The 26533-nt window shown below is 46.9% G+C and overlaps 8 protein-coding genes across 8 annotated transcripts; 6 read left to right on the top strand and 2 right to left on the bottom strand.

Annotated features, from left to right (window-relative positions):
* Nucleotides 1-280: 280 nt before the first annotated feature.
* Nucleotides 281-3049, bottom strand: LOC108008316 (ribosome biogenesis protein BOP1 homolog). Its single transcript, XM_017072134.4, has 5 exons — nt 2885-3049; nt 1496-2816; nt 947-1434; nt 583-878; nt 281-521 (listed from the first exon to the last, which is right to left on the bottom strand). The coding sequence occupies exons 1-5, from the start codon at nt 2981-2983 to the stop codon at nt 368-370; spliced, it is 2358 nt and encodes a 785-aa protein (XP_016927623.2). The 5' UTR covers nt 2984-3049; the 3' UTR covers nt 281-367.
* Nucleotides 3050-3559: 510 nt separating this feature from the next.
* Ubc10 (ubiquitin conjugating enzyme 10) lies at nt 3560-4578 on the top strand. Its single transcript, XM_017074979.4, has one exon. The coding sequence runs from the start codon at nt 3859-3861 to the stop codon at nt 4321-4323; it is 465 nt and encodes a 154-aa protein (XP_016930468.1). The 5' UTR covers nt 3560-3858; the 3' UTR covers nt 4324-4578.
* aft (cap methyltransferase 2) lies at nt 3577-6888 on the bottom strand. Its single transcript, XM_017074978.4, has 3 exons — nt 6737-6888; nt 6241-6681; nt 3577-6188 (listed from the first exon to the last, which is right to left on the bottom strand). The coding sequence occupies exons 1-3, from the start codon at nt 6776-6778 to the stop codon at nt 4569-4571; spliced, it is 2103 nt and encodes a 700-aa protein (XP_016930467.1). The 5' UTR covers nt 6779-6888; the 3' UTR covers nt 3577-4568.
* A 3277-nt stretch (nt 6889-10165) lies between these two features.
* Nucleotides 10166-11001, top strand: LOC108009435 (anaphase-promoting complex subunit 13). Its single transcript, XM_017073772.4, is given in 3 exon segments — nt 10166-10329; nt 10608-10754; nt 10819-11001. Coding segments are annotated over 3 exon segments (342 nt in total). The 5' UTR covers nt 10166-10317.
* On the top strand, nt 10994-17090 carry fab1 (fab1 kinase). The gene is made up of 7 exons (XM_017073770.4): nt 10994-11506; nt 11750-14006; nt 14067-16076; nt 16138-16300; nt 16369-16526; nt 16589-16750; nt 16811-17090. Exons 1-7 carry the CDS (start codon nt 10994-10996, stop codon nt 16996-16998), a joined length of 5451 nt encoding a protein of 1816 aa, XP_016929259.2. The 3' UTR covers nt 16999-17090.
* Nucleotides 17091-17240: 150 nt separating this feature from the next.
* LOC108009434 (uncharacterized) lies at nt 17241-23136 on the top strand. The gene is made up of 3 exons (XM_017073771.4): nt 17241-17985; nt 20577-20951; nt 21680-23136. The coding sequence occupies exons 1-3, from the start codon at nt 17951-17953 to the stop codon at nt 23046-23048; spliced, it is 1779 nt and encodes a 592-aa protein (XP_016929260.2). The 5' UTR covers nt 17241-17950; the 3' UTR covers nt 23049-23136.
* A 294-nt stretch (nt 23137-23430) lies between these two features.
* LOC108008619 (uncharacterized) lies at nt 23431-25941 on the top strand. The gene is made up of 3 exons (XM_017072500.4): nt 23431-23886; nt 23945-24150; nt 24468-25941. Exons 1-3 carry the CDS (start codon nt 23531-23533, stop codon nt 25838-25840), a joined length of 1935 nt encoding a protein of 644 aa, XP_016927989.2. The 5' UTR covers nt 23431-23530; the 3' UTR covers nt 25841-25941.
* LOC108008620 (uncharacterized) lies at nt 25908-26533 on the top strand. Its single transcript, XM_017072501.4, has 2 exons — nt 25908-26069; nt 26127-26533. The coding sequence occupies exons 1-2, from the start codon at nt 25964-25966 to the stop codon at nt 26423-26425; spliced, it is 405 nt and encodes a 134-aa protein (XP_016927990.1). The 5' UTR covers nt 25908-25963; the 3' UTR covers nt 26426-26533.

The raw sequence follows: 26533 nt of genomic DNA, 5'->3' as shown, positions 1-26533 counted from the left end.
TCCGGATTTCCCTATCGGGTGTTTTATTTGAATTCCATATTAAAAATTGCAAAAATTTAGTCGATTAAAATATTATTTTTGAGATAATATAACCATATTGATTAAAGATATAACGTTAAATCAAATTTAAAAAAATGTATTACAAATTTTGCTTCTAGACCTCAATAATACGAATAATACCAAGAAAAAGCGATTTAAATTTGAATGCTTTTTGTTGATTCAAAATCTTTATAAAATCGTAGTCTTTCAAAACCAAGCTCAAAGAAAATGTGTTCTATCATTAAAAAGTATTGTTTTTTATTTACTATAGAAATTTCATAAAACTGTCGGTAACCAACACAACTACCATAGGGTTTATGTACCTAATTTACGTGTATAGTCGGATGGTACAGTCAGCTCCCGTGGAGAAGACCCATGGCTGCACCGGATGCCAGTTGACATCCAGAACGCCAAACTCATCACGTTTCTCGTGTGTCTGCAGCTTTTTAAGGGGAACAATCAGGGGGTTCTGCAGCAGGTCACTGAAATTGAACACAGAAATTAGTAAAAATAAAGGCCAAAGGAGTTTCAAAAGCCACTTACTTATAAACCATGCCGTGGGAGACGATCACAGCCTGGTCATCACTGCCAGAGGCGAAGAGCGGATAGCGGAGATGGAAGGCCACGCTGCGAACAGCATTGCGATGGAGTCGCATGGTCTGGTAGGGCTTGGTGGACAGATCCAAATCGAACCAGAGCATCTTTTTGTCATAGGTGGACACAAGCAGATTGTCGCCCTTGGGATGAATGGACATGCCCGATATCCACTTGGAGTTGGTCAGCAGCTTCTTGACCAGCTCTTGTTTCACCAAATCATAGATGCGAATGTTGTGTTGCGTCTGTAGAATTAAAAGTTAAAAGCAGTAAGTAAAGGAAATCAAAAGAACGAGATTTCTCTCCCACTTACCGCCACAAAGAAGCAAGGCTTCACGGGATGGAAGAGCACGAATTGGATGAGACCCTTGCTCTTGGAGAACGGAATCTGTGAGCGCCGCTTGGACAGCTGATGGATCAACGCCGAGCGGTTGGCACCCTCGGGCATCACAGTGGCCAGGTAGTCACCACGGCCGTGCCAGGTAACCTGGCGAATGGGTTTGAAGTGGGTGATCACCACCCGTACGCCCTTCTCCTGCTCCTCAGCCTCTGCATTGGACCATTGGACCGCCGTCTTAATGCGCTCACTTTCAAGAACATCCTGAGGGGGCGCCTCAGCTAACAGATCGTCGGTCTTCTTAACCAGCACCTTGTCGCCCACTTTAGGATTGACGAGCAGCAGACGATAGCCGGTGGCCACAGCAATGATGGAGAGCTTAGGATTGGGGCACCAAGCCACGCAGCGCACCACTTCGTCGGTTTCAATTGTTCGGATGCAACGGCCTGTGGCAATTTCCCAAACTGCAAAGAAGGGACTTATAATTAGTATATTAAGATATTCGTAAGAAGGGATAGCACTCACTCTTGACAGTTTTATCATCAGAGCCGGAGACAAGGTACTCGCCCTTGGGCTCCACGCTAACAGATCGCACCAGATCGGTGTGGCCGCGGTAAACCATACTCTCCACCGTGGGAAAAGGCTGAAGGTCACGCGGCGAAGGCAGCTTGGGGATGAGGTACTCGGCATCGATGTTGAGCTTGACACGCTTGGCGCGAGGACACAGGTAAAGATCCAGGCAACGAAGGAAGCGCTCGCGAAGGTATCTCGAATAGGCGGGCACCTCCCGCAGCGATTTGAACTTCTGTGGCATGAAGTGCAACTTGCGCTTGTGTGGCTCGTCCTTGAGCTTCAGCCACTCCTTGGTCTCCTTCGCATCGAATAGGTACTCTGGCGGTGGATTGTAGGACTCGGCATGACCGGGCAGGTCGCGCTTGGGCGCCGAGACGGGATCGTGGATGCGTCGCATGTGCTCCCGACTGGTGTCCGTCTCCCACAGCATATAGAACTTGGGACCGCGCTTGGCTTGCTTCTCCCGCTGCACCTCCTCGGTGGTCTTCATCCAGCCCATCTTCAGGGCGTGCACCATGCGCGACACGCGCTTCTTTTCGGACACGGAGGGCAGGAAGGAGCGCTTGTGGTCGGGCACGTTCTTGATGGGCATCTTTTCCACCTCCGAGGTGAACCACTCGATCCAGGGTTCGTACTCATCGTGATCCTTGTTGGGGATTCGACCCGAGACGATACGCTTGATCAGGGCAATGTCCTCGTCTGTTAGACGCACATCCTGACCGGTCAGCGGATCCTTGACAGTGCGCCAAAAGTCTGGGTCTTCGATCTTACGCAGGAACTCATCGATCTGATCGCCTTGTGGTGGTTTTATGATTTTCTTGGCATCCCAGTCGTAGCCGATGTGCTTGTATTCGTCATACCAGTGCATAGGTATGTTGCCCACAGTGTTTCGTATGTCCTCCTCGTCGGAGGTGTCTGAATCCTGGTACTCCGGCTTGGAAGGATCTCCTTTGGCCAGCTCTTTTGTGCTAGCTTTCTTGGTGGCGGCACCGCTGCTGCTGGGCTTGTCATCGGATTTCTTTTGCTTGGATGTGCCGGGAGATTCTTCCTCCTTCTCATCCTCGGAGTCATCTTCCTCCTCCTCTTCCTCTCCCTCCTCATCACCGCTTTCCTCATCTTCCTCTGCTGATGAGGATTGCTTCCTGCCCAGGTAGTTGCCCTCCTCGTCGCTCTCGAACTCCAGTTCCTCGCTGGAGTCTGAGTGGTACTCCTGGTCTATGCCCTCGTCATCGGTGGAGTCTTCTCCCGGATCTTTGACGGCCTGCAGCAGGTCCTGAAAAACCAAAAACACATGCAGGTGACTTGGGTCTGACATTCTCTTCGCTTGTCAGGTGGTCTTACCTCCTCCTCCTCGTTCTCGGAGGCCTCGGAACTGGCAGCCACCTCTTTTGTGGGCTCTGCATCCTTTCCTTTGCGTTTAAGTCCTAGTTTTTTGGTCATTTTGAGGGGAAAACAAAACTAACGCGGCGCACGTGTTGCAGTCAGCGATAGCGATGGGAGTCGAATAAAACGGTAGCTTATCGATTGGTTTGCCGCCACTGCTGCCGGTTATCGATTACAAAAATAGCTAGAAATATAGATAACCGCTACTTTTTAAAAATGTAAAAATATTTAAAATCCTTCGTATACCCAAAATGGTTGTTGCTTTTTGCTGCGACTAATTTTACGGAAGTTCGGAAAAAAAGTTCGTAACCCTTTTTAGTTCAACAAAATATGACCTTTTTAAATATACATATTATAGAAAAGTGGTAAGGTCTAGTACAAATAAATAGAGAAAAACAGCTGACTTAAAATAAACAATTCAACAAACACAAACCGTGTAACCACCGTATCTGTCATATATAAGTACCCTGGCTTCTGTAGTAATTTATTAAAGTGCAATTAGCGAGTAAATAAATGAAAATAGCAATTTTAAATGTATAAATATAAAACATCGATACCGATTTGTTGACTAGTGTAATAGTACCGCAGCGCCAGTGTGAGCAGGTCCCAAAAACACCCTAACGCCATTTGGGGGATTCTTGTACGAACCATTTTTCAGAAATTCGCAGACTTACGTGCTGATTTGGGGGAAATTAAAGGTGACACAAGGCAACTGGAGCAGCACCGGGAAGACAGCAACAACGAAAGGCCGGCGCCCCCAACTAGCGTATTACTCATCCGGAAGGCGAGACCATCGATTTGCAGCTCACACAAGGGCAAACAAAAGTGCACACGCAGAGAGCAGAGCCCCCGCCCCTTGCCCCAAAACACACACACACCACTAAGCAGCAGCAAAAGAAAACCCACACACACACACACAAACAGACACCACGATGACTGCGCCGCGACGCCTACGAAAAGAATTAAGCGATTTGCAGGACAACACACTGAAGGCCTTCCGGGACATCAAGGCGGACGATGACAACCTGCTGCGCTGGACGGGATTGATTGTGCCCGACAATCCGCCGTACAACAAGGGCGCCTTCCGCATCGAGATCAACTTCCCGGCGGAGTACCCCTTCAAGCCCCCGAAGATCAACTTCAAGACGCGGATCTATCATCCGAACATCGACGAGAAGGGCCAGGTTTGCCTGCCCATCATTAGTACGGAGAACTGGAAGCCGGCCACCCGGACCGATCAGGTTGTGCAGGCCCTGGTTGACCTTATCAACGACCCCGAGCCGGAGCATCCGCTGCGGGCGGAGCTGGCCGAGGAGTTCCTCAAGGATCGCAAGAAGTTCGTCAAGAACGCCGAGGACTACACCAAGAAGCACAGCGAAAAGCGTCCGGCGGACTAGCGGGAAGGCGACGACGACGGCGGCGGCGGAGAAGGTGGAGTAGGTGGACCAGCCCACAACCCATGTACACCCTCGATCCCCACTTAGTCTTGTGATTTTTCAGTTAGTTATTTAATTTTCATTTTCGATCCCCCAAAAAAAGCTATCCTCAAAAAACATGTAAGCAGATTTCACCCGGAAGAGTACCTAGTTTTGTAAAAGTAGCACTGTAATTTTATGCAAGTGAGAAATACATGTTCGTTATGTTAAAAAACAGCAGGCGGCTCTTGGATGGTAGAGACCTCCATTTTGGATGTCGAGACCGGGGGCATGGGAAACGATTCCTCGCCCAGCATGCCGCGGAAACAGGTCAGCAGCACGCTGTTGTTGTGCTGGATGAGGGCGTTGCTGAACTGGTTCTTCTGAAGCTCCTTGATCTCCAGCAAGCTGTGAATGGCCCCTGCCTGCTCATCCTTAAGGATCTCCAGCACTTGCTCCAACTCTTTCTTCTCCGTGACTTTGAGCTTACTCAACGTTAGGGTTTGCGATTGATGGCTATCGAAACTGCACTCCTCGTAAATGCTTTCCATGAGGAACAGGAGCAGGGAAGCAGCGTAGTGGGTGAGGAACAGGAACTTGTGGAAAACAATGCTCTGGGGCTGCTTTTCCTTTACTGCTTCCAGGAGATCAACGAAAAAGCATTGCTGAGCTGAGTGGAAGCTTTGATTTTCCGAGGGAGGCAGATAGTTTAGTGTCGTGGCATCCAATTGGCACTTGGGCGCAGTCTGCCAAACGGGATCGAGATCAAATGTGTCCAGAATGCGAAGGCGCAGTATTAGTATGGGTTCCGAGGCAAACAGGCTGCTTTGCAGGCTCTGGACAGCAGCTCCTCGGGAAACGTTAAGTCTCAAGGGCGCCACTCTGTTCTTTACGTATGAATATGTAGCTCTGCCACTGGGACACTTCTCCAATTGGTTAAATTCCCGGCGCAAGCAGTAGATCTGCTTGAGAAGGTCACCGTGTTTCAAGTTCTCCCTTTCTGTGTAAGAGCCTCCGTAGACAGGCACTGAGAATCCGAGTGCCTTGCTAGTTGCCTCCTTGTCCACAATGCAGAGACTATCCTCCAGGGGTTTCACTTTGTAGCGACTGTAGTAGGTGTTTGATACGAGTCCTCGCAGGTGGTGAAGGTGTCGCAGATAATGGCGATCATTGGACTCGTAGGCATATATACTTCCCTCGATGGCATCTGCCTGGAGCTTCATGTACAGACGACAGGCAATCTCGTGCTGCATGAGAAAGTCCTGAGGAATCTGGGATCTGGCAAACAGGGGCATCACCATGGTGTCATTCGGCTGGGCAAGCTTGGCTTTTATCTCCTCCAGCAAACGTGGCAAGCCGGGAGTGTCCTTCTGATAATTCAGACAGATTACATAAACTTCAGAGTTTCCGCGCTTGGATGTGGCCGGCTTAAAGATGTGCACCTGCTCAAAGATGCAGTTCAGCGAGTAGAGGAGGGAAACACTGCAGGCCTCGAAGAGGGTGAACATCTTCACCAGGAAGTTGCCACCATTTGAGAGGATCTTCAAAGCGCTGAGTACTTCGGCGAAGAACAGGCGGACCACTATCTCCTCCTGGCAATCGGGCTGTGCTGCACAATCAATGGAGCCATCGGCAGTGACCAGATCTACTTTTCCCTTCAAATCCTCCGCACAACGTTCCGCCAGGTGGTCAATGTTGTCCACATCAAGTAGATTACCGGTGAGATCTTTGTGGAAGAGCCAGTGGTCCAGCGTGTGGAAGATGAACCTGTCATCGGAGATCATCTGGTTCAAGGCATTGCCTTCGTAGTAGGGATTCAAAGTGGTGGACCGCCAGTTCCATTTAATCTGTAAAGGGAGTTGGGTATTTGATCTCTTCAAGGATTCCCTGTTAACTCACCTCATCTTTGGAGTACATGCTGTGTAGATAGTGGTTTAAAGATGCGATGAAGGCTCCAGGAGCCTCGCAGAGATGCAGAGTGTTGACCACCGGTGTCTTTACCAATGGATAACGATGCAGGCACTCGAAGAATTTGCACCAGGCAACGGTTACGAACTCCGCTTTGGTATCGTTCTTGAGGCGCCAGGAGACCTCGCCAGAAGGATCACGCCGGTTGGTATGGGCACTCCATTCCTGGACTCCATAGTCGTTCAGCTTGCTCTTGACCGCATTCAGTTGCTCCCGGAGTCCCTGCAGTGCCTCGAATTGGTAGAACTCGCTGAAGAGAGCCTGATCTTGTGGAGGCAATTGCCAGGACTCATTTCCCCGTGGCTTTTGGTAGTGGAACTTCTTCTCGAAAAGCTGCTCCAATTCGGAAAGCCTGATGGATTGGTAGTCTGCCTGGAAAGTGATTAGGGTTAAACCAGCGGTTATATAGGGGTAATCTTCAACCTACCATTGGGTGCGGCTTTCCTTGGGAAGGCGGTTGAAAGCTCATTCCGGGCACGGAATTAGTTATTCAATTAAAAACAAATGCTGACGCTTGAGATGTTCCTGCTCACACCGAATAATATCGCTTTTAGATATATAGGTATCGCTAATTCTTTATCGATGGCGGCCGAAAGCCGCAAAAGCTATCGATTAGGCTATCAAATTCAAATTGTTGTTTCTGGCAGGTAAGAAAAATTTGAAATCAATGAATTTATACAAATAAGAAAATAAGTAAACGTAATATATATATAATAAATATTCACTTTCCCATTCGACTATTGGTCTGCTGATCCTCATATTATTTTATTAGTTTTATTACATTAATTTTTTTGATTAGTAGATACATAAGATATTCAAAAAGAGTTGTATATATTTTTTGCTAAACAAAATCTCTCTCAACCATTTTCTTCTCGAAAGGGTAAAAAAATTGCTAGGGGCTTGGACAACTCCAGAATATTTAAAAATCTTTTTTAAGATCGGGATATTATGAGAATTTATTTTAAGGATTGCTAAGGCTTTTCACAAAATTAACATAACATAAAATCATACAAATAGCGAGTAAGGAAGATAAGTTCGGCAAGCCGTAGTTTCTATATTCTTGAAAGTCGTTCCCATGGGAGCTTTGTATATACCATATAGATCCTTCCGATTTTTAGAGAACAAAAAAATAACTAAAGAAATGTACAGATAGCTATAAGATATAGTTGTCCGATCCGGCTCGTTCCGGCTTATATACTACTGCTGTAAAAATTAGACTTTTGGGAAGGTTTCATCGCGATACCTTTAAAACTGATACATGTATACTTTATCGAGTCGTAAAGGTCTCCTTCACTGCGTTGCAAACTTCTGAGTGTCATTATAATCTCTACAAGGCTATAACAAATATCTTAAGGAGAGTTTGATGTTTCATATAAAGCTTAAAGAACTACGCCTTTTTCGAAAATCCGTACATGGTAAACCAACGAAAGGTTTCACAGGTCCCGTTGTACTTTTCTAGTATTTCCTCTTGTATAATAATAATTTCCTTTTCACCTTCGAGACCGATCATCGTCAAAGCATTTCCCGTAGAAGTCCGATCCAATCCGATCCGGTGGGAACACCGTGCCTGAAATACCGAATGGCTTATTAAAATTAATTTCTTCGGTTCTATGGATAGTAGTTTAGAAAGCGCAGGGTAGGCGACAGATAAGGGGCCTTCAAACTACCTGGTTACGAAACTATTGGTCATCATCCGTTAGTGCTTCGATTGTGCATACTAATACTTAATTAATTGTAATTTTATCGCTGCGAATGGGCCAAAGACGGAAGTGGGAGAAATCGCAGGAAAGACTTGGTCGGTATCCTCGGATCCATATGAATTTCTACTTCCAGTCGGAATGTGGTTATGTCTTGGGGCTTTCGGAATTTCAGCTTCGACCATCGTGGTCAATGGGTTTACTTAATACGTGCATGCTTTGCCGACTTTATGGCCATTTGAACGTGATTCGTGTGCATATGAATAATAATAACAATATTCAAATTATGAGTTTCCAAAGGAAAGGATCGGATACCAATAATCCCGAGGGAGGGGGTTTTGCTTCTGGATCTTGAAGCTCCAGACATCGGTCGTGAGTAACGTTCCCCGCCTTTCTATATGAATATATATGTATATCCCCACATATAAATAGCAGTTCGGGCATATAGGTGTAAGTCCCCGGACCAGTATTTGTGCTGATATGTATATAGAAAAGACCGGCACGTGACTGTTTTGTATAATCGCGCATAAATATCTGTAATGTAATGCCTATAGATGGTTCACAGAAGCCCCAAGAGCGAACTATACCCTCTTCGGGGTAATCGTCCCGTGAAGATCTATGTATTCCCTTGCTCCTGCACAATATTTTCTATATCTTTTTCCCAGCGGAAGTAGCAATCGCTGCGCATGCGCCGTGTTTGGCGCTGGATGGTGGCCATGGTAAGTGCATTTTTGGGGCCCTCTGCCGCGGCCGACAAATTCCAATTCCGAAACTACAATGACAACGACAGCGACAACGACTCGAACGTGGACACGGCTATTGTTGGCAACAAAATTTTATTTCATTTCATATTTTTCTCAAAAGGGAGTTCATTAATATTCCGGGCATATGGCATTGCGCTAAAAAGCGGCTTAAGCGGTGTGCCAAGCCGGGGTACCCCTTCCCCTCTCCCATTTTTTTTCCCCATTGCCTACCTACCTGTCGCCGCGTACAGGTAAGCCTGTACAGGTATCACCCCCACTCTGCGACGGTGTGCGTGAGCTGGCAACGGGCACTCACCGCCATCCAATCCCCGTTTATTCTCCATGTGTGAGTGTCAAATGCCAACTAATTGAAACTTCTTCAATTGCCGAGGTGTGGTGCTGAGCTCGCCACTCGGCTTCGGAATCAGTTGCCAATTAGTCTCCACCGCTGACGGATTACACTTGCCATCGTCCGGCACTCCAAGCCATCCAATTCCGATCCATAGGTTCGAGAGCCCGAAAACCAGCACCCAGAACTTGTTAAGGGCTTTTCAAAACAACAAGCGTTTCATTGATAAAAGCCATTGACAACAAGCGAGTAATAGAAGACCATTTGTGATCGCAGTGAAAATATTTCGGTGATTTGTGTGCGAGCTCGGTTTTTTTGGAGTCATGTATATAAGTCGAATCGATCGTATAGCCCGCTTCTGTTGGTAAATTGGCAAGATGTCGGCATAGCTGACGTTGAAAAGCGAATTTAAAGAGCGCTATGCTGCATCTAGTCAGTTGTTCAATGGAACAGTCAACAAGGTCGTAAATCGAGACAGAATTAAAAACCATATTGGATCGTTAAAGACCATAATATTAAATATTTAAGGTTACAAAAGGTACAAAACTACACAAGGTATACAACAAATTTCAAAAAATGTCTTACGAAAATTTAAGATTATTACAGATTTGGTTCGATAATAAGATTTTTAAGAAAGAAAATTCTAGTTTTTTGCAGACAGAGGAAAAAGGATCTCTTAATAATGGCCCTAAAATAATTGGATTATACATGTTCTTCAAAGAATGGGGAAACTAAGGAAACGGAAGCCAATCTGACTAACCAATTTATGGAAATTGAACTTCGCTGGATATATAATTGTATAATTACCCTTTAACTTAAACACAATACCATAAAAGAAAGTACAAATTGGTTCACCGAAATTTGTCAAATTTTCCGCCCATTAAGCTAATTGCAAATAAATACAAAATCTGTTAGTAAAAATTGGTTGTTTTGATCTTTTGTTGACTTTTCAGCTATTTATTTGTTGAACAGAACAAACAAATTAAAAAAGCGCCAAAATCGATAACACTTTTGATAGACAGCGCTGGAAACAGAAGAACGCCAATCGATACTATCGCTGTTTTGCAGCCGCAAAAAACCCATCTCCGAACAGCTGTTTTGTTTAACAAAACACCATTCTTTGCCAATTGTTTACAAAATCACTCGAAAAGAGGCTAAACAAACAATTGGCAAGCAGTTGGAAGGCTGGCCAATCTCAGATTAAACTATTCCATAAGTGATGGATAGCCAGGTAAGTGGGCAGTGCTCTGACCACGAGTGGTTACAGTTCGACCAAAAGTTAGTAACTACTACTACGTCGCCTGTGAGTGTGGCAAAATTATCGCTTCACAGCAATTAGTCGTACTTATCAACGGCGCCCATTGTGATAAATCTAAATACGCGAGCAATACCGTGTCTCCAGTATTTGGCCAGTGCCGCAAAGTGACGTAATTGCGCAGCGGGGGCGTTGCCTTGTTTTCTTCTGCCTCGATCAGCAAGATAATACCCTGTATTATCATTCCCACACAGGCACCGATCGATGATCTGCTGCTGGACATTGTAGACAATGCTTGGCGCATGGAAGTTCTGCCCTTCGACCAGATTCTAGTGCCACGCGAAAAGCTACCCGATCCGGAGGCGGACGGCGGTGATTCACACCTGACGGTCAGCGAGCAGGTGAGCTGAAATGTTTGTGGTTCCCCTGGTGAATCTCTTATTTGTATGGCTTCGCCTTCCTCAGGAGCAAAAGTGGACTGATCTGGCGCTGGGCTCGCTGGCACCGGACGCAGCCCTCATCGATCAGCTCAACATCACCTCTATCTAACCAAGGACCACGAGTCCACGGGCGAGCGCCACCGCCTCGCCCACCAGCCTGTTGGCGCCACAGGCTATCCAACTCCTAACACCTCGGCAACATGACTAGCAATAACCAGAGCAACAGCCTGAATCACCAGCACCTGCACTCGCCCTCTAAACTAACCGAATTCGCACGCAACTTCGAGGACAAGCCGGAGTCGCTCTTCGGCCGGGTGGTGAACAAGATCCAGAATGTCTACAACCAGAGCTACAACACGGTCAACGATATATCCAGCGGGAGCAGCAGTAGCAGCAGCAGCGCTCCATCACAAGTGGTAGGCAAGTCGCAGTTTTTCAGTGAATCCCAAGCGCCCATTGCTGAGGTTGCGGATGTGGAAACCTCTAGCTTGAGTTCGGGTCGCCCGCAACCACCTACCACGCTCAGCATAAGAACAAATAGTGAGTCCCGGAGCACGGGCACAAGCACCTCCATCAACACCGCCGCCGAGGATTCTGAGGCCAGTGAGCGCGTCGAACCGCTGCCCCTGCCAGCCAGCGAAGCGAATCAGGGGCGCACCGTTTCCAACGTGCTCAAGCACATCAGCAATATTGTGGCTACAAAAAACAATAATGTGAGTGAAAGTTATAAGCCCATTATCGCTATAAAGCTAATGCCTTTAAAATATGCATAGGAAATGATTCATGTGCCCACAAACCTATTATCGCATATTTATGTTGACTAATTTCCTGCTTAAAATCCTATATATTTTGTTTTCCAGTTAATTAAAAATAAAAATATAAGTTAATGATATTTCATATCAAAATAACAAGTCATAAGCCACAATAAGTAATATGTACCATAAACTTTGTTTCAGGATCTGCGTAACTACAAGGACACGGAGCTGCAGCGTTTCTGGATGCCCGATTCGAAGGCCAAGGAGTGCTACGACTGCTCCCAGAAGTTCTCCACTTTCCGGCGAAAGCACCACTGCCGCTTGTGTGGCCAGATCTTCTGCTCCAAGTGCTGCAACCAGGTGGTGCCCGGCATGATCATACGCTGCGATGGCGACCTCAAGGTGTGCAATTACTGCTCCAAAATAGTGCTCACATTCCTTAAGTCCTCAAGTTCTGAGATGGGCCAGGATCTACAGGCACTGCAGCAGCACCTTAGTAACAAACTAGAGGTTCAAGACAGTGAAACACCACACGCCAAGCATCCGCAGCAGCAGAGAGCCCCATTGTCGCGAAAGATGTCAGTGGGCTACCAGGAGGAGCGGTTCAGTTCGCATCCAACTTACACCACCCTCTCCATTGACGATCGGAAAAACATTCTGCAGCAGTCTAACTCGTTGATTACCCTGCACGAAGAGATGCAGCGCGACCTGCCGGCCCAGAACTGCGGACAGCGTCTGATCGAGTTCCTCAACAGCAATAACAAATCCGCGAACGAGGTGCAGGCAGTGGCAATACTGAATGCCATGCTCGCCGCTGGTTTCCTAGAGCCAATCGTTCCCGATCCCGAGCAGATGGAGTTCGATCCCACGCTGCACTACAAGTTTTCCAAGAGCAACAGCTCGGATACATCCCGTACAATGAGTCCGCAGTTTGAGGCGGCTCCCCATGCGGAACCACAGCCGCCCAAATCAATGGATCAATCGGCCGAGGAAAAGGAGAAGGAGCTTGAAAACGAGCTGGAGAACGATCGCTGCTTTACCACAGCCACTTCAAAGCTGCTCGCCTCATACTGTGAGCACGAGGAGCAACTGTTGGCACAAATGTTGCGCGCCAATGGCTTGGATCAGGAATGGGACAAGGTTCTGCAGATGCTATGCTCCACGGCAGCCAATCACTTCAAGCCGGAGCACTGTAGTAACGATTTAATGGACATCCGCAACTATGTGAACTTTAAGAAGGTGCCGGGTGGCAGACGCAAGGACTCAAAGATTGTTCATGGAGTGGCTTTCTCCAAAAACGTGGCTCACAAAGATATGGCCACGCATGTGCCCTTTCCCCGCATCCTGCTACTGCAGTGCCCCATCGTCTACGAACGTATCGAGGGCAAATTTGTGACCATCGAGACAGTCCTACTGCAGGAGAAAGAGTACTTGCGCAATGTTTGTGCCCGCATCATGAGCTTCACACCCAACGTTGTGCTCGTCCACAAGAATGTGGCTGGCATTGCCCAGGATCTCCTTAGATCTTATGGCGTAACCCTAGTCCTGGACGTGAAACTCTCGGTGATGGAGCGTCTGTCTCGCACTCTGCAGTGCGACATTGTCAGTTCCATTGAGTCGAATATAACCATGCCCAAGCTGGGCGACTGCAATGATTTTTACATACGCAACTATAATGGCAAGACGCTGATGTTTTTCGAGAAGCTGACCAACCCTCGGGGATACACTTGTCTTCTGAGGGGCGGGAGCAATGCGGAGCTTACCAGAGTCAAGCGAGTGGCATCGGCGTTGCTTTTTGCCCGCTACAACTGGCGCTTGGAGATGTCGTTCCTGCTGAACGAATTCGCCCAGCCGCTTAGTCCGAAACCCTCGATTTTCGACTCCAAGGAAACAAGTCCGAAAACTGAAACGGAGGCGGAACTTCGAGCTAAGCGACCTGCCATTATGGAACGCAAATCGGAGGATAAGATTACCACCATTGTCAGCGAGAATGTATCGGATTTCACAGATCCACTGCGTTCGACCCAAGCCGAAGCTCTGTCCACCTCCCCCTGTGCTCCACCAGTGGTGGAGGCATTGGCTGTTGAACCCCGCTACGATAACCGATTCCGCACAGCACTTAGCTCCACTCTGCTGTCGGTCAGTCCCTTTCTGACTTTCCCGCTTCCTTATTTGGAAACGGAGCAGGGAAGGAAATGTAAGCTGCGCAAGCTCTTTCCTGCTGAACTATACTTCTCTAAACAGTGGTCTCGGACGGGATTGGAGAGGCCAGATAGCGTGGGAGACAGCGATACCAGATCTGAGCCAGGAAACAAAGAAAACCAGCAGATGCAGCTGCTTCCGGCTCATGACTTCGTGCAGATGAAGATCACGGCCCCGGCAAGCAGTCGCGACATTCAGACCAAGCTGGCAGAATTCCGATCCTTTGGCGGTCGCTTACCCAAGGGCAAGGCTCCTAGTAAGCACAAAATTCTATCCATCTATAAATCCATATCATTACCACTCATTTACCCCACAGTGCTTCGGCCGAAGAAAAAGAACGCAGAGGTTATTCAGCGACCACAGAAGGTCAGCGAGGAGCAGCTGTACAAGGATGCTCTGGATCCGCAAAACCACCAGCGCCTGCCGGTGCTCTTCTGCAGTTTCCACTACAATCCCAAGGGCGTTTCGTCCTTCTGCAAGATGCCCATGCTGCTGGACATGAAGTTTTACGGCCAATATGACATCATGCTGGAGCAGTTTCTCCAGCGTTACTGCTGTCTCTTTAACTCGATGTGCCCGTCGTGCAATTTACCTATGTTGGGTCATGTGCGTCGCTATGTTCACTCGCTGGGCTGCGTCCATGTTTACCTAACCGAGGACTTGACCCGTTCCGACCCTAAGCGCATATACTTCACCTCCTGGTGCAGCATATGCAATGCCACCACGCCCACGATCCCGCTTGCCGACTCCGCAAAGTGTCTTTCGCTTGCCAAGTATTTAGAGATGCGCTTCCATGGCCATGCCTACAAGCGACGACCTCCTCCGTCGGATGCAGAGCAGGGTGGCAGTCCATGCGAGCACTCATTGCATCGTGACTATGTTCACCATTTTAGCTTCCGAGGAGTGGGCGCCAAGTTCCAGTATACCCCTGTTGAGGTTTGGGAAACGGACCTGCCCTCGTTAACTTTGCAACTGGATCTGCCGCCACCCTTTCCCAGCTCCCAGGCCCAGGAGGATATCAAGAACTTCTCCGTGCGGGGTCATGAGGTATACAACAGGATTCACGAGCGTATTGCCGACCTGGCCACCGAGGAGGAGAACTCGCCGCTGGTGCAGCAACTGAAGACAATGCTTACCCACGACCAGTTTATCTTCAAGCAGAAGATCGAGATCGTGCATACGTTGCTCACGGATAACAGGGCCACTGCTTATGACACCAGTGATGCCATGGCCATGGCTAGGAGAGCTCTGGCAGAGAGCATTGAGCTGTGGGGTCCACGGCTGCAGGAAATCGAGAAGCTGACCGCCAAGCAGGCGCATCACATTGACTCCGGGACCATCTGTACGGAGGAACTAAGGCCAGAGCAGGTCCAGCCTGTGGATCCTTCCAAAGCTACGGGCTCTAATTTGCCAAGGGAGAATGACCCCCTGGAGTGTCCCAGCGAGGATACAGAAGTTACTGCATCGAACAGCCAATTAGTTTCGGAGAAGAAATTTAATATTGACCAGCTGCTAGCCTCTACTGTGAACGTCTACTCGGATAAGAAGACTGTCAAGCAGTTTCTCACCCAGCTGCTGCCCTCGGCGAATCAGGTGAATCCGCTGCAGTCACCTTTTCCGGCGCAGGATCATCTGACGCTTCCAATGGGCTGTATACCCATTCACGTCAGGGAAACCGATCTGAGTTCGGTGATTGCTTATAGCTTGACCTCGGCGGAGTATCAAAAGGCAGTAGAAGAAGCAAAAGCAAACTCCAATGCGGCTCCTGCCTCGGCTGCCCATTCAAGTCCGCAGTTGAAGCGGAAGATTCCACTGGCGGAGAGCGTAAGCGATGCGGAGGACAGCCCCAGTCTTTCCCGAACATCAAGCAATACCAGTGCTGCGCCGTCTGCACCTCCACCAACAGCTGCTGCTTCGGAGTCCGAGGAAAAGAGCAAGGATCGAACAAGCACAAAGCAGACACCGACTCCCCATATCACCCTGGCATTCCAGGACCAGAGCTGCCAGTTCCAGTGCAAGATCTACTTTGCTCGCGAGTTCGATGCAATGCGTTCCAAAAGCTTGAAACCTCCGAAGTTGGACAAATCCCTCTATCGCCGTCTGGAGAAGAGCAAGATGCGCGAGGAGCTGAGAATCTCACAGAGTCGCACCGGATCAGAGATGGAACTGGTGCGCAAGCCCAGCGACGTCGGAGGACCTCGTAATACGGAGGAAGAATCGAATCTAGAGGAGGATGCCAGGATCGCTCTGGCGAGGAGCCTTTGCAAGAGCGTCCAGTGGGAGGCGAGGGGTGGTAAATCGGGTTCCCGCTTTTGCAAGACGCTGGGTAAGATTTCCTCTGAACTAAATAGGTATTCCAATATTTAATAACATTTATTATTGAACAGATGATCGCTTTGTGCTCAAGGAAATGAACTCAAAGGACATGACCATCTTTGAGCCATTTGCACCGAAATACTTTGAGTACATCGATAGATGTCAGCAGCAGCAACTACCCACCTTGCTGGCCAAGATATTTGGTGTCTTCAAAGTCAGCGTGAAGAAAAAGGAGTGGGTTTTAGTTATTGTTATAGACCCTAGAAATATATAATTAACCATGAATTCTTACCCCACTTTAGTTCTTTCGTGGAGCGTTCAGTGATGGTGATGGAGAACCTTTTTTACGGTTGCGATATAGAAAACAAATTCGACCTGAAGGGCTCAGAGAGAAACCGGTTGGTAGATCCCAGCAACCAGCAAGGCGAAATTGTTTTGCTGGATGAGAATCTTGTTCAAAGTAAGTTCTTTTCTCGCACAAACTTTTAATAATTCAAAAAATGAATATACATTCTGTTTTAGTGTCCTGGTCAAAGCCTTTATATGTGCTGTCGCATAGTAAAACAGTTCTGAGGGACGCCATTCAGCGAGATTCCTCTTTCCTGGAGAGAAATCTCGTCATGGACTACTCACTGCTGGTGGGTTTGGACAAGAAAAACAGCGTCCTCGTTTTGGGCATCATAGGTGGGCCGTAAAGCACGATTAATTTTTTAAATGCGATACATTAATGGTTTTATATTATAGATTACATTCGCACCTTCACCCTGGACAAGAAAGTGGAGTCCATCATCAAGGGATCGGGCATCCTGGGCGGCAAGGGCAAGGATCCCACGGTGGTCAATCCGGAGCGGTACAAGCAGCGCTTCATCGACGCCATGGATCGCTACTTCCTCACAGTTCCGGATCGCTGGGAGGGCCTCTCCAAGGTCTGATCCACCCGACACAACCCACCCTCACAAAGTGCACACTTTAGTTAACACAACATAGCTATAGACGCAATAAAGTAGACGCCAATCCCACTCAATCCGAGTCAAACAACACTCTGTCAGCCAGCATTTCCGACGCCGCAGGCGAATTGATTTGCCCTTGACCCGCATCCGCACCCCGGAAGCCACCGCTGCTCATGACAATTGAAAGCCATGTACTCCGGAGTTGCGTGCCAGCCAAAAAAGGAAATTATTATCATGATGGAGACCGCGTCGCGAAATGAAATCGTTAAGAGGCGAGTAAATCAGGCAAATGTGCTCGTTGGTGCCTCCTCATAAGCATGGTTTCATTAGCGAAGCGTCAAATTGTTGCGAACTGGGTTAAGGAACTCAACTCTGACAGCTGCAGCGGGTGGCCAAAATCGGAATCAAAATACCATTTCATATTCAAATCAACTGCAGCTGGCAACTTTTGATTTCTCTAGAGGAGTTGGAGGAGGAGGTGCAGGTGGAGCAGGAGTGGCAGGCCATAAACTACGCGATTGCATGCAGCAGCACTTAGGGTACAGCCCAAAAAAAAGAATGTAGCCCCTTTTTGTTGTAATACCCCAGTGACACCTCAAGTCAGTCGCCGTGGGAAAATGTTGGAAAAGCAGAAGCGCATTGGAGTTGAGGAAAAAGGAGGTGGAAAGGTCGGAAAGTTGGCGTGCGAAAAGTGGCTAACTTCTTGGTGGCGCACATTGGCGCCGTTCAGTTGGGATTTACGATCTGAGCGGTCAAGTTGTGGTGCGGCGAGCTGCGCTTGAATGGCGCCATTTGCGGTTCGGTGGGCTCGGAGGAGGTCGGTGGCCAGTGGTCAGGGGTGTGCCCAGCATGGGTGCCCAAAGTTTTTCCCGCAAAGTGCAGACTCATTAAATGTTTAATTAAAGTGCAGCCCCCAACGAACAGGAAACCAACTATGGCGATTGCCTACGATTGGAAAACCAACGATGTGTAAGGAGTTCAACTATTTTTCTTTCTCTACTATCCCAGTTTTAACATTAAGTATTCAAGCTAAAATTTTCAACAGGCGGTGCTAAACTGACCTTATTCACTTCCTGCTAAAGTGGTTTCATGTGTACTGTTATGATAGCCCAAGTCCTCAGTCCTTATCCCACATTTCACCAGTTAGTTCAACTGACCCAATTTTTTCGTTAAAGTGCTTGGTAATAATGGCCACATGACACTGATTTAGATTTATTTTTAAATATCATGGAAACATTTTATTGAATTAAAGCACACAAGTTAACGGATATGGTGAAAAAATGGACTCAAGAATTCGCGTTGAATTAAAGACATTTGGAGGTAATGGAGATTTGTTTTTTAATATTATATACAATTTGTTTAATTTAGCACATTTACTTAAAGTACTTTAAAAACTCTATCTTAGGACTAGATATTTTTTTTAATTTATAGTAAAAAAAGTCATTGGATTTCCATTTCTAAAATTCAGGGGGAATATCTCTTTTTAGTGTATCCAATGGAAATTAAAGCAATTGTCATATGGTCATAAGTAAAACTTTACTCATTTTAAACATAATAAAAAAGGTTACAATAAATATTTTAAACATTCTATTTATTCTAAAGGAACGTTCTATACACCTAATGACCTACTAAAATTCTGAATATGCCTAATATTAAAATAAATTATAATATTTTATAACATCATTTCCTTGAGAAAACTATAAAGTTTCACTACTCCATTTGCAACTAATTCCAAGTGAGTGATGTTCGACCTAATCGAAATCCCGGTTGCGGTTGACCTTGTCTTGTTTTTATTGCTGTTAACATAATGGTGCATTCTTGTTTGCTGCATTACGTATACGCCCTGTGGCGTGACTAGGCTGTGTAACAGCAATTAAATCGTCATAAATCTGCAACTGTAATTATGTGTGTCCAGGTATCGCAGTGGCCAGCACCTGATTAGCATATTTAAATGGGTTGCGTTACGCTGGCCCCCTTTAAAAATAGCCAAAGGTCATTTGGCATTGTCAAGATTACCCGTTCGCTTTCGCTGGACTTCCACTGCGAAGTTCCTAAGTCTTAGGGGCGAAAGTTGGCCCGAAATTGGGTCAGACTTGGTTACGTGGCAGCCCTTTTATGTTCCTGTCTGTTTCCGTTTCTGATTCGAAAAGCCAGCGAATCACGCACACTCCCCCGCATCATGCACTGAAATTTGAATCACGGATAGTACAACATTTTGGCAGCCATCAATTATAACCATTAGGCTGGCACATATTCCCACACGTGAGAACTTTTAGAACTTTTACCCATAACGAACGTAAACTTTAAACTCCGTACAGGTAGGCTGGGCAACAGGTGTTTGTGGTCACATTTAGCCCGGTTCCGTTCTGGGGTCCTAAAAAAAAGTGCAATTTGCATGCGCGCAGGTTCACCTTTGACTGGCAATCCTTGTGCATTTTTAATGGCTTCCTAGCCCGGGCGACGAGTCCTTGGCAATGCCTTGCCTCAACAAAAAACTCATTTCCGGATATGGATTACCAAGGACCCCAGTCGGAGTGGCGCGGGCGTTGTCAGGACTAACAAAAGTCGGGAATTTACTGAGCTATTGATTGGCATTGATTGGACATATGAACAGGGACGTTTTTGGAAAATGAGGGTTAAGGAATTTTATAGGGGTTATTAGAATTATTTCTTATAAATTGGCAAGAAAGTACAACAAATCTCAAGTTAAAGATCTTCTGATATTTCTTTTCAGTGGGAATATCTCTTAATTATGTGTACTTATGAGGACTAACTGTTAAGAACTCTTAACTTAAGAACTCATTGGGAATACCTCTAAATTATGTGTACTTATAAGGACTAACAGTTTAGAACTCTTAATTTAAAGTTGATCAATTAAAGTTTTGATCGATTGATAATTAAATAATATTTTCAAATGTTTTATAAAACTAAATCTCAAAAGTAGTATCTTTGACTTACAGGGTAAAGTAGGGATATTCCAAAAACATTTATACTCAAGGACATGTTTTAAAGTTAATCACTTCATATATTGTAATTAAAAAATTCTTTTTTAAATAGTTTTTGACCATCTAAGGCTTATTTTTTAGCCTCTCTGAGCTCCCTAAAAACCTCAGATAGACCCTGCCTTTGGCTGCCGACTGCTCCCGTCGAAACCAATAGACAATTTTCTAATTTGCAGCAATTTCATACTTTTCCTATTCATTAGTTTGTTTACAAAGGTTTGTGAGTATGCCTAGCAACTTGGTGGTGGAGCACGCCATGGGCCAGAAATGGATATGGAGGTGGATGTGGAGGAATGCCTTTGCACTAGCTGCCTTCCTAGAGGAGCCTCCACCTCCGATCCGCCAATCCGAGACTTTTCCATTGCAATTGCAAGGGGTCGCAGAGAGATGGAGGAATTTTTGTGCCCCCGTTATTAAGGGACCTACCTGTTATTTGGTTGTGGTGGCGACCACCAGCGATACCCGTAACTTTGCCAGTCAGTTGGCAGTAAAAGACAAGACGAAGCGGATGTTTCTTTTTTGATAGGAGATCCTAAAAAGATTTGTATAATCCCCTAGCTTTGATGCGGATTTCGGCTGGAATCGCTCCTTCTCAGAGCCTGATCTCACAGCCAACCAGAAGCAGGGCGACCTCAGCCGGTTCGCCATCAAGCATCCGCACGAGTACATAGCCGTCGATGACCTCAAGTACTTCCGTCGCCGGCAGCCCGTCCATCTGCACACCCGGAGCAACGTGTGCCTCTACAGCGGCGATGAGCCAGTGCCCAGCTTCGGCTCCCTGAAGTCCGAGTACCGCAAGCACTTCCGCGGCACCCAGTCCAGGCCCAGATCCCTTCTGAGACGCGCCACCTCGCTGCGACTGGAGGGATTCATGCAGCTGCTGTCGGAGCACCAGGAGAAATACCACTGGTACACGCCCGAGGACCTGCGATTGTGAGTAGATAAATGCTTTCTAGGGATGTTAGTGGAACACTTTGGAAAATATATATTTACAATGGGTATTGTAATGGGAAAAAATGCACAAGAAATTATATACATAAACTACTAAGTATCCAAATTAAGTAATATTCTTAACATTTTATATTCATTAATATTCGTTACTACGTAAGAAAAGAGATTGTCTTAAAACTAAATAAATGAAAAGTTACTAAACATACAAAAGAACATTTAAAAAAATTTTTTGAGCTTCTAAGAATACGTTTCAAAGTTGATAACTCATAAGATCTGTGAGTTCAAAAGTAAATTTCAAATATAGGTACTATTTCTTTTGTGCACTCCATTCCTTAAAAAATTTTCCAACGAAATCATTAAGTTAGAAATTATAGAAATATTGTTTTCAACAAAACTCCTTCTGGCATACTAGTCGTATGGTTGATTTTTAAGAAAACCTTAAGACCATTGTGCAACGCCTAAATCTTAAAATTAGATTTTTAGTTTTCGAATATGTACATTTGTTGCACACCAAAATATATCTATGTGCTTAAAGGAGAAAATAATACTACATTTTTTGGACCACCCTTATGTATGTATGTATCTACGACGTAGGTCCTGCGTAGTTATAGTTTCAATGCACCAGTAGAAATGAATTAACCTTTAATACCTGTAATTTTCCCTGTATTTTTCAAAGGACTAATCAAAAATGTTTCGATACCCGTCCGCAGCTCCCGCACGTTTCCCGTTCGCAATCCGGAGAACCTGCAGTTGGGAGAGGGAAGCGGTGCCGCCAACGCCGATGGCATGAAGAACTCCTCGTACCTCATGCTGGATCCCAGCACCAAGATACTGCCACGCGAGGTGTTCCTCGACGAGTCGGAGGTGGCGGCCAGGAACCAACCCAATCCCAATAACAAACTGGCAGCGGACAAGTTTCGGCGAGATGTGGCCGCCCAGGAGCAGCAGCGGTGCCACCTGCAGATGCGCGCCCAGGCCGTGGACCGAGAGCAGCAGGGACAGGTGCCAGAGCCTTCGGAGTACCGCCGCCAGTTCGTCCAGCAGTTCCCCGAGAAGGCGCACTCCATTCCCCAAATGAGCAGCATCAAGATCCAAGGCGAATTCGTGGCCGTGCCGGAGTACAGAGACAGCTTTCGGATGTATGCCAACTACTCGAAGAGTGCTCCGATCAAGAAGGACGACAACCTGCGCGTCTCCGGCTCCGAGGGCTCCTGTGCCCCCAGTGCCGAGGTGCCGGAGTACCGCGACAAATTCATCGACCCACCCAAGCACGTGGCCAAAGAGAAGTCCCTCAAGACGGACGACCACCTGCGTCCGCGCGGGGAGTTCACCAAAGAGATTCCCGAATACCACGAGAGCTTCCGAGACCCGCACATCACCGAGATGCCGGAGCGGGGAAAGCCACGAGAGCCCTTCCTCCGGCTGCGCGGCAAGATTGAGTTCAATCCGGAGTACAGAAATAACTATCAGGATTTTCCGCGTTCGCGACCCGTCGTCCAGAAGCCCACCTCCTGCTTTCGGCTGCCCACCTCTGGTGTTTCACCCTCCGTTCATCATCAACCGGATGAGGATGTGGAGACTCCTGTCCTGGTCACAGTTCCCCCCTCGGAGGTAACGGCCACGCCGGAATATCGCAGGGCCCAGTACAACTATCAGCTGCGTGAGCGTCCCAGGGATTTGGAGGGAGTTCCAGCTGGTGTGCCGGGAAATCTCCGCAAGAGTTCTGATTCTTCATTGGAGGCAAGGCAACCGCAGATACAGATTCCACACAAGCGAAGGACCTCGCGTCAGCGACAGATGAAGGAGCCAGAGCAGCCGATGGCCACCACCTTCCAGGATGTGGGCGGAAATGTGGCCAAAAAGCCAGCTAGATACGGCCGACGAGCTTCTGTCCTCCAGAACGCAGCCAGTTGCCGCGAGAACTCCTCGATCATCGAGGGGAATCCCAAGTACGCCGTGGGTTGTCGACGGGCAGCCAAGCAGCCACCCGGAAATCAAACTCAGCCCGGAGCCTTCGTGGTGCTCGACGAGCCCTGCAAGCCTTCCAACTGGATGAAGAAGACCTGGTACGACTCCTAGGTCAGCGCATCTACACCTAAACACTAGTATTCTGTTTTCAATCTGTCTATTATAGAGGAATAAAAAATAATACGAAAGATAAAATACATTTCAAGATCAATTTTATATTCACAGGCTCAAAAAGAAAGTATATTTATGTACGTTTACTAATGGAAAAAAAAAATTGGAAAATGATTATATGTTATCTAATATTTTTCTTTCTTTTATGTATTTATGTTAATTATGAATTGAATCTGGCACACCCTGAAGTTGTATCTCTCATTCATGGCGCAAAAATGTAAACAAATAGTTGACTTCTCACCTCAAAAATGTTTGGCTGAGTTTAATCTTATCTCCCCGTGGTTGATAGTGGTTAAAAAAGAGAGCGCTTACTCATAGAGTTTCAGGTTCAGTATCACCGTGGATTTCGCAAGCTGCAGATGTAAAAAGCGAATTTATTATACGTGATTCAAAGAGGAACTCCCACAGGATCATAGCAGATCATGGCAGACACGGAGGTCCATGCCGGTAGTCCTCCACCCCATATCCTAGGCTACACAATCCGTAGTCGCACGAGGATTTGGGTTTCCTATATAGTGCCCACTTGTCTGGGACTCCTCGTTTACATTGTGCAAACCGCATCGGATTTGGCACTGAGTTACCAGCACTTCAGCCAGAAGGATCCGGGTCTTGGAGCTGGCACACTGGTCCTGGTGATCCTTCCGCCATTGATTACCTTCCTCCTAGTGGCGTCTTCTAAGGAGCAGCGGGATTGCGCCTGCTCGGAGCGTAATAAATGCATTGCCCTTGGCATTGGACTGCTTAAGCTATTGTTATTCCCATTTTTTGTGATTTACAGGTAAGTAGATGGTGAGAAATGTGGGTCACTGCCATGTTTATTAACTTTACCCGATAAGGTTTTGTACGCGCTTGTTTTGGGCCATCGAGGCACTCTTCCACGAAGACGACGATGTGGAACGCATGAAGTGCTTGGCCAAGGCCACAGAAACCTCCAACATTGAGCTTTACCTATTGATCCAAGCCTATGCCCAGGCAGCTCCGCAAATCATTCTTCAGCTGTACTACATGCTCACCCAGGATTTGTTCAGGAACTATGAGACCTGTAAGATATGCTATGCAGGAAATCTCCGGTTTTTACTAGCCATACTATTCTAAACAATTTGCTTTTTTAAATATGTTTTACAAATCTCTTCTGAAGAATTCGCTGTTATAAAGCAAAGAAAAACCGCGAATTCTTCAGGGAAAGGTAGCTTAAAATTCTAAGTAGATATTGTCCACCTAAAATTCTAACTTATATGGAAAGATCATTAAAAAAGAAATTTAATTAGTTAAAAACGATAAATGCAAAAGTAAATTGATAACCGGAAGCCGCCTAATATATCCACCTTTATCCTAACCACATTCATCCCCGTCTTGCAGCTGCCGTTCAGGCCCTGTCCCTGGTATTCTCCGCCATCGATCTGGCTGCCATAACCACCAGTTATCATAGGATCGAAAGTCAGAGGAGGGTGGGTCGGCATTATCCTTGGGCCACGCCCCAACAGATTGAGACCCATCGATGTCACTTGGAGCAGAATGAGCGCCTGTGCTGCGAGGCTGAGCGGAAGAAACGCGAATCCGAGAGGACCATCACCAGTTTTCCGGAATCGGACAAGATCATGGACAACTTCAGAGCCCGGAAGTCATTGCCCAATGCCGGGGAAGCCACCCATGAGATGCACATTCATGGGGAAGACGAAGTGGATAACGATGCTTTGGAACAGATGGAAACCCGAGCTTTGCTTCACTCTGGACCCCGGGATAATGCCACTGATGAGGAGAAAATACAGGGCACAAGACCCAAATTGAAAGTGCGGTACGAGGATCTGGGAGATCTGGACACCATCGAGGTGCTGGACAGCATACCAGAGACACCGGCGCCACCACCTCCTCCAAAAACGGCGCCACCCGAGTTGCCTGTTCTAAAACCCACCGAAGATGATCCCCCAACTCCTGATTTGCGACGTACAATGTCGGATACGGAGCACCGAAAAAGTCGACGGGTCACGAGACCCCTATCTCAGTTGGAGACCTTCAAGGACATGCTGCTGGTCAACGCGCAGCTATACATCAAAGAGAATGTTCCACATCCTCCCAAGCTGCTGATGGGCAGGGTCAAGGAAGAGGATGCCGAAGAAAGCAGCGTACTGATTCCACAGTCGCCCAAACCATCTCCATTGACGCCCAAGGATGTGGTGGACTTTTACTTTCCGCGACCCACCAAAATACTGAATGGCATCCAGCAGGATGACTTTGCCGGCAGAACGGTGTCCTTCTTCGGATGGATTGCCTTTATTACAATGAGAATGCTGGCCTTGTCCACCTTCTGTGTCTTCTACCCGCGGGCTTTCTTCATCCTGGTTGGAGTACACTATGCCCTAATGTTGGGTTGCCTCGCTTTGGAGACCCGTTGTCAAGGGAGCTGGAGTCGCAACCTCTTCCTCCTGCTCCTCGCCTACATCTATATCTTTGTGCTGATGGAGTTTCGGGTGTGCTTCAAGAACATTCGATTCTGGTACGGCGGCTACCTGGTGGTCACCCTCGTCGAGAACATTACCATATCCTCGATTTGGTATGCCAACGAGGAGTTCGAGTCCTGGTGGTTTGGCTTCATCTGGGAGTGGATCGTCTACAGTGGAGTCCTGTTTCTGGCCACCTTAATCGTTTACTACTGTATACTCCGACCAAAGGAGGTATCCCTTATAGTGGAAGACGATTCCCCACAGGAACCAGAGGAGCAATCCGTTGCCTAGCAATAACCGGTTAGTTTGTTATATCGAAGTAGCTTGTAAGTTGTCAATCTGCCACTGACAAACGAATAAATTATTTACCTAAGTATTAAGATCAAACACAACGATTAAAAGACTAATTCCAAAATGGTTGATCGTGGCAATAACTTGGTACTCCCAGTGGGTCCTTGTTCTTCGGAACTTACGGAGTCTCAAACCAGCTTTGCTCCACCCAAAATTAAGAAAGTTCTGCGTAAGTTTATGTTAAGGGTATTCTAAAATTTGGTTAATAATCAAAATGGATTTCCAGCCACTCGGGCAAATCGGTTGGAGCAGTTCTTATGGCAGGAGCTCTTTGCCGAATACAACCGACAGGCTTCCGCTCAAGTAGACTTGGGTGAGGACCGCACGGAGTACTATGACCAATTCTGCAAGGATGTCCCGCCAAAGAACGGAGAAACTGAGGAAGTTCTGATTAACAAGTATCCACTGTACTGCACCACTGCCGTTACCGTTTGGAATCACGATGGGGATGTCACCCAGACTTTCAAGAGGAAATATTCTATAACCAGACCTATTAATGAGTGTACTGAAAAGTTTGCTCTTTAAAAGGGAGAGTTTTATGAACTATGTGAATCAGAATCCAAAATTATAAACATTATAAGTTTCTCTTTAAATCTGTTTATTTTAAAAAATATATTTACTCTGGCAATGTGA

This window comes from Drosophila suzukii, chromosome 2R (genome assembly GCF_043229965.1).
Source record: "Drosophila suzukii chromosome 2R, CBGP_Dsuzu_IsoJpt1.0, whole genome shotgun sequence".
Lineage (NCBI taxonomy): Eukaryota > Metazoa > Arthropoda > Insecta > Diptera > Drosophilidae > Drosophila > Drosophila suzukii.
The sequence above is the reverse complement of the archived record's forward strand: the minus strand, read 5'-3'. Positions and strand labels throughout refer to the sequence as shown.

Coding starts and splice junctions, on each gene's coding strand:
- LOC108008316 (XM_017072134.4), bottom strand. CDS start 2,983: ATGACCAAAAAACTAGGACTTAAACGCAAAGGAAAGGATGCAGAGCCC. Junction 2,817..2,884: donor CCGAGAACGAGGAGGAGGAG/GTAAGACCACCT, acceptor TTGGTTTTTCAG/GACCTGCTGCAGGCCGTCAA. Junction 879..946: donor AGCCTTGCTTCTTTGTGGCG/GTAAGTGGGAGA, acceptor TTAATTCTACAG/ACGCAACACAACATTCGCAT.
- Ubc10 (XM_017074979.4), top strand. CDS start 3,859: ATGACTGCGCCGCGACGCCTACGAAAAGAATTAAGCGATTTGCAGGAC.
- aft (XM_017074978.4), bottom strand. CDS start 6,778: ATGAGCTTTCAACCGCCTTCCCAAGGAAAGCCGCACCCAATG. Junction 6,682..6,736: donor AAGGAAAGCCGCACCCAATG/GTAGGTTGAAGA, acceptor ATCACTTTCCAG/GCAGACTACCAATCCATCAG. Junction 6,189..6,240: donor GCATGTACTCCAAAGATGAG/GTGAGTTAACAG, acceptor CTCCCTTTACAG/ATTAAATGGAACTGGCGGTC.
- fab1 (XM_017073770.4), top strand. CDS start 10,994: ATGACTAGCAATAACCAGAGCAACAGCCTGAATCACCAGCACCTGCAC. Junction 14,007..14,066: donor ACCCAAGGGCAAGGCTCCTA/GTAAGCACAAAA, acceptor TTTACCCCACAG/TGCTTCGGCCGAAGAAAAAG. Junction 16,301..16,368: donor GTCAGCGTGAAGAAAAAGGA/GTGGGTTTTAGT, acceptor ACCCCACTTTAG/TTCTTTCGTGGAGCGTTCAG.
- LOC108009434 (XM_017073771.4), top strand. CDS start 17,951: ATGGCGATTGCCTACGATTGGAAAACCAACGATGT. Junction 17,986..20,576: donor GATTGGAAAACCAACGATGT/GTAAGGAGTTCA, acceptor ATAATCCCCTAG/CTTTGATGCGGATTTCGGCT. Junction 20,952..21,679: donor ACGCCCGAGGACCTGCGATT/GTGAGTAGATAA, acceptor ACCCGTCCGCAG/CTCCCGCACGTTTCCCGTTC.
- LOC108008619 (XM_017072500.4), top strand. CDS start 23,531: ATGGCAGACACGGAGGTCCATGCCGGTAGTCCTCCACCCCATATCCTA. Junction 23,887..23,944: donor CCATTTTTTGTGATTTACAG/GTAAGTAGATGG, acceptor TTACCCGATAAG/GTTTTGTACGCGCTTGTTTT. Junction 24,151..24,467: donor GTTCAGGAACTATGAGACCT/GTAAGATATGCT, acceptor CCCGTCTTGCAG/CTGCCGTTCAGGCCCTGTCC.
- LOC108008620 (XM_017072501.4), top strand. CDS start 25,964: ATGGTTGATCGTGGCAATAACTTGGTACTCCCAGTGGGTCCTTGTTCT. Junction 26,070..26,126: donor CAAAATTAAGAAAGTTCTGC/GTAAGTTTATGT, acceptor ATGGATTTCCAG/CCACTCGGGCAAATCGGTTG.